Source organism: Pteropus alecto, unplaced genomic scaffold (genome assembly GCF_000325575.1).
Source record: "Pteropus alecto unplaced genomic scaffold, ASM32557v1 scaffold22, whole genome shotgun sequence".
Lineage (NCBI taxonomy): Eukaryota > Metazoa > Chordata > Mammalia > Chiroptera > Pteropodidae > Pteropus > Pteropus alecto.
This window is the reverse complement of record NW_006434839.1, coordinates 14,103,343-14,110,575: the sequence shown is the minus strand read 5'-3', so window position 1 is coordinate 14,110,575 and position 7,233 is coordinate 14,103,343. Positions and strand designations below refer to the sequence as shown.

The window sequence follows — 7,233 nt, the reverse complement described above, 5'->3', positions numbered from 1 at the left end:
ACAGAGAGACAGAGACAGAGAGAGACAGAGAGAGGTAGAGGGAGAGAGAGAGAGAAATACAAAGAAAAGCCAAGCACTAGAAAAATAAGTAAGGAAATAGTACAGAGTAACTGAGAAGAGTAAAAATGAACAAGATGCTAGAAATAGTCATAAAGGAACAATGCCATACAGAGAATGTCACTGGAACTGTGGCATGTAGACTAGGCCAGTTTTTACAAGTTTTTATCTGGGAATATTTAAGAAATTTCCTCTCCAAAATGAGACAAATTCATTGTGGTTATTAATTTCATTCAAATGTTTACATAAATAGCAATTACATTACAGGGTTGTTTTACTGATCACTAACTACTAATTGGGGAAGGACTAAGACTACCTTTATGTCTACGTGACAACTAAAAAGATGGCTTTTCTGATGATTCAGTGTTAAGCAATAAAAAAGATAAGATTCTATTAGCAAAGCGACATTTACTCCAACGTATTATGAGTATGCTGACTACCATCACGGAGGCTGTAAAGATGCAGATGTTCATTTGTGGTTGAGATCACTGGCTCTCGAGTCAGACAGATGTTGATTGGAAATACCTATATAACCATGTTTTTAGTTATTTACTTGCTTCCGTCTCCATTTCTAATCTGCAAAGTTTGACTAATAATACCTAACTCATAAGGATTAAATTTGAGTTTCTATTCGATTTATGCCTATGGGCTTCTGGGCTGAGTCATATTCTCCTTTGTTGTAAAAATATCATTTCCATGAAAAGAAGGTATCTAGGTGCCTACCAAATGCCACGACTCACGGTGAGCATTTGGGCACAGGTATGAAGGCAAGGGGCATCGTATCCTGACAAACTGACATGACCAGCTTGTACAGCTGGGACATTCAGCAAATGGCATACATATAAGAAGACCACTACTTCAGTTCTCATAGGCTGATATGGAGAAAAAAAAAATGGAATAAGCATTACGAAGAGAGTTGAGTCACTCTAAAATAGAGTCAGGAGGCTATTAAGGAAGTGGGGCCTGTGCACATCTTGTGCCTCAGTTTTCCAAACTGCTATTAAGCTGCTAAACCTGTTGCTAAACTAAGCTCGAGGCTGAGTCATAAACATCCTGGAACAACCCTTGTCTGGATGCTTATGGACTTTACTTCCTCTTGGTAGTTTTCGCCTCCCATTTTTGTATACTGGAACTAACCCATTCCTGTCAACCTAGCCAGCAATCCCTCATTTGCATGAAAGAATTACATTCTGTGGTTTTTGCCTTTATAAACGCTGCCTTTCTTTGTTCTTTTTAGAGCCCAGTTTGGATTGCTACCTGGGTCTGCCTCTCCTGGACTGCAATTCTTTTGCTCAAATAAATGCCTTTTGTTCTTTATTACAGACTGAACCTCTTTTTTGGTTAACAAGACCCATCACCAGTGGTTAGAATTACTGCAATTTTCTACCTTCAAGATATTGAGTAGCATGAGGTCAATTGAGAAAATGGCTAAGCTACACCTCTTCTGTGATTTGATCAGTTTAAAACATTATCATGAAGAGAAATGCCTGAGTTGTTGATAAATGATTCCAAGCCACACTTTATGAAACTTTTCAAAACAGAGGGTAAACCTTTAAAAACACAAAATACAGAGTAGGGGAGTCGGGGCGGGAGGGAGGACACCGTTAAAGCATGAATTACGAGTTCTGGCAAAACCCAAGTTCAAATCAAGTTTCCACACATCTATATGGCCTTTGTTGTGTCACATGTGTTTGAGCATCAATTTCTTCAAATGTAAATTAAGAATGATAGAACATATGTGATTATCTTGTTGGTTTGTAATGGTTATAAATAAGATAATTTAGGTAAAGCATCTGGCAGAATGCCTGGAACAGAAGCATGCTCTGCTAAGTTCTTCTCCTTCTCTTTGGATATTACATTGAAAAATCACTTAAAGTCTCTCATTATTGATGCCACATTTTGATTTGAGATGGAATTAAGGTAAGGGTTAAGGCCAGTCTATAAAAACAACTGAATAACGGGTAGGAAAATGAAAAAAAAAATATATCAGCCAATGATTCATTGTTGGTTCTAGATCGTGTAATTTTATTGTTTTTATAAAGCGAAATTGATGTTTTGTTTTGCTTGAATCTTTCTTTATTCTGTTACTGTGTGTTTAGAAGCATAGGGTTCTCCAGTTTGGTAACCTGAAAGTTATAATAAACTGATTTGCATCCATGTCAATGTAAGCCTCTAATAAATTTTATACCCTCCAAAGTGCCAGATTATCTGGAAAAAAAATTCTGCTCTCATTGTAAGCAACAGTTAACATAATATTCTTTGAGTTTATTTATCATTTGATTGAATGATTAAATATGCATTTAAAGTAGCCTGATAGTTAACAATAAATTGATTTGCATCTACATCAAAGTCAGCCTTTACTTAAACTGTATTCCATCCAAAAGTAGTTTTTTTCTGAAAAAAGTTCTGCTTTCATTGTAAGCAACAGTTAAAATAATATTCCTTAATTTTTAGTTGATTAAAAATGAGTAAATATGCATTTAGAGTAACCGAAAAAAAAAAATGAAATCATGTTATTGTTCTAGAAAAAAGAACCCTCCTATTAACATTATTTGAGTTTTAACAAATGAGTTGATTAGAGGGAAAGGAAAGAGGAACACAGTTCATCAAATGCCAGGCCCCTAGTTTCCCCACAGACCTAACATACACTTGTCATAATATCTTGAAAAAAAATCGATGACTGCACTTCTTAGCAAGAATGTACTTTCGAGTTAATGAATCGTGCACTGAAATCATTGCCTTTTATTTATTTACTTGTTTTCTCTTTCAGAGTTTATATTCATTTTCTTTGAAAATTATGGAAGATAATCAAAGTTTCATGGGTTTATATGTCAAAGAAGCAGCATGAATGATGTGCAATTATGGCCTAAGTTAGCTTAACTAGTTTAATTTCTTATTTTCTCTGCTGTAAGGACAGACTTATGCTGAAACTAAGTGGAGAAATACTACAATATAGCAGGTGTCCAGGATGAACCAGGATGTGCTCATGGTAGATCCAGCTAGGTCTAGGGGACATGGGACCAGGGGAGTTGGAAAGAGAAGATGCAATCTGGATGGATATAAGTTTTCAAAGGGGGCTGAGGGTGGTCATTCAGATTAGAGCCCTGTGTCTGAGACAAGAATTTGTCACCTGGTGGTTGCCAGAGACTCGTAAGGAGTGCTCAAGGGTAGTAGAAGGGGTAGGGAAGAGAGGGAAAGATTAGAGGCATAGAATTTGCAAAACAAAACCAACCAAACCAAAACAACTGACTGTGCCTGCTGTTTTCACTAGAAATTCTGTAAGAATTTGGGGGCTCAGAACAATGTTTAACCAAAAGGGATGAGGAGGCCTTCCCTCCATCCACAGTGTACTAGGAGGCCTTGGTGCAAGGAGAGGCCCAGCCTGGGAGGCTGCAGCTGGGTGGTTGCCCCTGGCAGGAGACAACCCACAGTTACAGGCAGCAGAGGCCAGTCCCTTTGACAGCTTTGCAGGTAGAGGACACCCTGGCAGAGTCGAAAAAGACTTTTCATGAGCTCACAAGAACTTTCCTCAGAGTCTCAGATTAGTGGCCACCTTCTGAGGACCCATGGTATTATAATTACAGCGATTCTGTTTTAATCCAGAGTGGCATAACCTTGATTAATGCTTGTTAGAGAAAAACATCAGAATGGTTCTCTTCTACTCAGAGAAAAGGCATCACGAGGTTATGGGAGTTACGCCAGCTGTGGAGTCAACACATTCAGGGAGACTCACACTGCCCCACTTACTGTATGCCAGCCACTGCTCATATTTAATGCACTTACTCATATTTAATTCTCACAGCAATATCGATACTATCCCAATCTTACATATGAAAAAACAGAAGTACTGAGAGGTTAAATAACTTGCCCAGGACATGTTGCATGTACGTGGTAAATTTGAGACTTAAAGCAGAAAGCCTGGCTCCAGTGTCTGTCCTCTTACCAGTAAGTGATACTTGTCATGCCTGGCATATTGAAGGTGCCCACTAAATGTCTGCTTATTTAAATCATTTTACTAAGGGCTTAAAAATGTATTGAGTTTATCAATTTGGACTTAATAGACAGACTACATTTAAAAGCAAACAGAGAAATGCTTACAAGTATACCAAAATGGAATACAAGCTGGAGTGACCAGAACGTAGCTTAGTAATGTATTAGATTTTCAGATTAACCAAAAAAAAAAAAAAAAATTATTTCATGCTTTCAACATCTTCTTATCCCAAGAGGAAACTAAATTTCCAGGAGGTTCTGTGACCCATACCAAGCCCCAGAGCTGACAAGTGAATTGGTTTGTACCCAGGACTCCCAGTTGTTCCTCCAGCTCATTCCCTGGTATCACATTTCTGTCTAGTCTCAGGGGAAGGGGCTGTGCTAAACCAGGATGCTCCCTGGAGATTAGTAACTTGAACTACAAGATCTCAAAGGTTGTAACTCTCATCCAGTTGACAGGAAAAGAATAAGTCTGATTGAATAGACTATTTAATTATTCTAGTTAATGACACTGAGAATCAACCAACGTTAACCACTAGGAAGGAGAAAAATGATCAGCATCCTTCCTTCAGCCCTAAAGGATCACCACTCATTCAGCTCTGAGCCAGGCAATTGCACAGCAATAATGAACAACAATTAAATAAATCAGGAAATCCACCAACCTGTTCTCCAGGTTCACTTACCTTGTTGCGGAGGATGATAGGCAAGGGCAGTAAAATCAATAGAGTAAAAACTATGAGGAGAAACCGGCGATAAATCAAAATATAACTAAAGAGTTTCATTGTCCTGAGTGGGTGCCTTAGATAGTGTTCTCCTCAAAATAAGGCAGATGTTAAGTAACTAGCCTGGATTAATATTTCTCTAGCTCATCCTCTTCACTCAGTGCCCTAGAATGACCAACGTGAGTTAAAATTAAATCTCAATCTTTATTGTTTTACTGTCACTATTAACTGGAGAGATAAGCCTAAGACTGCAAGAAATCAAAGACCATTTGCTGGTATGGCTTTTGAAAGGTAAAAGTTGTTCTTTTTCTATTTTCTGTGTTCACATTAACTGGAATATAGACTGGCAAAATAGTAAGACTGGCTGAGTTTGCCAACAATGAGGCCCCTCTGGCCCTTTTGATGTCTCCTGACTTCTAGGGCTCCCTAACGGGAGGAGTTACCGCACTTAGGTGGTGCCTTGAGCAAGTCTCCACTGGGTGCCTCTGCCGCCCTTCGAAGGAAGCTCATTTTTGACACGTGAATTGAAACAGTAGGAATTTCTGTGTGTGGTAGTGTGAAAGGGAAGGGTTTTTGTACAGACGGGTTTCTCTGGGGCTTCTCAGACACCGTATCGAGGCAGTGTTCTGCGCTGCTCACGTGAAGTGTGACTCGGAGAACTCCTGACCTCTCCCATTCGGAATCTTCTGTTCTCATTCAAAAGATAAAAAACCCTGCTTCGGACATTGAATAGCATTTTCCTACCCAGTAACACACTCGATTACACAATGATTTCTTCACTGTTTGAAAGCAAAGTTCTGCATATTTCCTGGACGCTGTTGCTACTTTTGATAAGAAACCAAAAGTCACTGTGACTCCTTATAAAAGCCTGCCCCTGTAAGACTTTTCCAGGATTGAGTTGATACTATTGTGCTGATACTGACTAGATAATTACAAGGGAATCTGCACAGAGATGAGTCATTCAGGCCATCCTAGTGTGTGTGTGTGTGTGTGTTTGTGTGTGTGTTTGTGTGTGTGTGTGTGTGTGTGTGTGTGTGTGTGTGTTAAGATGGAGACTGTTCTGACAGTGATATGAAGGTTGCATTTTGAAACTCCTCAGGGCTAGGAACTCTGTTTTTCATTGTGCTATAAATTGATCATCCAATAAACCTCAACTAAGCAACTACTGTGCACCCAGCCCTGGGTATAAACAAAACACATTTCCTTCTATAATTTATAGTCTATTTTGGGGGGCATAAATAACTTTACATTTATCTAATCTACGCTTAACATTTAAATCTTATTTCTAATTCTACGCGAATGTAATTCTGCTTTCTTTTCCCATCAGGAAAAAGAATTCTTTCACCAACTCTCCCTGTATTATTAATGTAAATGAAAAAGTACTTTTTTTCCCCTCTAAAAGTGTAAATTTCTAAAGACATCACATATAGTGATTCAGGAAAATCAGAACAGTAAACAGAAAAAAGTCTCCAAACCAGAGAGGCATATTTTACCTTGAATTTCTCAGATGAAAGAGAGGGTAATTATAAATAATAATAGTAATAAACCGTGAGCAATAATAGGCAGTAATAATAGTGTTACAAAACACATTAAAGGAACTGAGTTACTTGAAACAGCTTCAATATTTATTTTTTCTATATAACAGATCACTGCTTTTTTTCCCCCACTATTTTTTTGAAGAAAATGTTTCTGTTCCCTGATTTCCTTAGGCCACCTGGTGAGAACATTTAAGCCTCACTTTCTCCTCTGAGAGGATTTTACTTTATGACATGACACCAAAAGTAAAAAAGCATTCATGTGACATTTAATGGAAATGAGGAATTTACTGTGCAGGGAACAATAGTACTCAAACCTGACAGAGGCTGAAGGAAAAGCACTTGACATTTGTCAGCACCTGCTTTCTGTGCCCTATTTTCCCTATTCTGGTGCCCATTTCTCACTAGACAAAGGTTTGCAGGACCCTCCTATTATGGCCTGAGGCTCTAGCCAGTTTGATCTTCTGTGGGTGCCTCTTATTATAAAACGTTTCCAGTTTTTCTTTATGTCCATCCAGCCAATCTCCTGTTCCTCAGCAGTTTTCTCTCTACTGCCGTAGAGAGAAAAGATCTGAAAAATAATTCACATTGAACACGAATGACTAATATGGGCTGCATACCTCTGCAAGAGTTACCAGAAAACGAAACTCTAACAGGAGACTCTGGGTCCCTTGGAAACATATCTCAGGGTGTCCTTCAAATGACAGCGCATTGTTAATCAGCCCCACAATTAACATTCACCTCTTTCTTTGTAAAAAAAAAACAACAACAAAAAACATAAATATCTCTTAATGCATCACAATTGTTCTGTTTTATCTATCTGACCTAAAATGTACCTACTATGCCATTGTATAATCATGGATTAGTTCATTTAAAACATGTTCTTTACAACTATAAAAAAAAAATAGGAAATATTGCTCATTCATTCA

The 7,233-nt window shown here is 38.2% G+C and overlaps 1 protein-coding gene across 1 annotated transcript in view; it reads right to left on the bottom strand.

Moving 5' to 3' along the window:
- The window catches only part of SLC13A1 (solute carrier family 13 member 1), an 83,874-nt gene extending 78,409 nt beyond the window's left edge, over nt 1–5,465 (bottom strand). Inside the window, exons 1-3 of the mRNA XM_025045858.1 lie at nt 5,213–5,465; nt 4,731–4,780; nt 798–929 (exon numbers count right to left, since the gene is read on the bottom strand). Coding sequence (XP_024901626.1) covers nt 798–929; nt 4,731–4,780; nt 5,213–5,465 — 435 coding nt within the window. The remainder of the gene's footprint in view (nt 1–797; nt 930–4,730; nt 4,781–5,212) is intronic.
- Nucleotides 5,466–7,233: the final 1,768 nt, after the last annotated feature.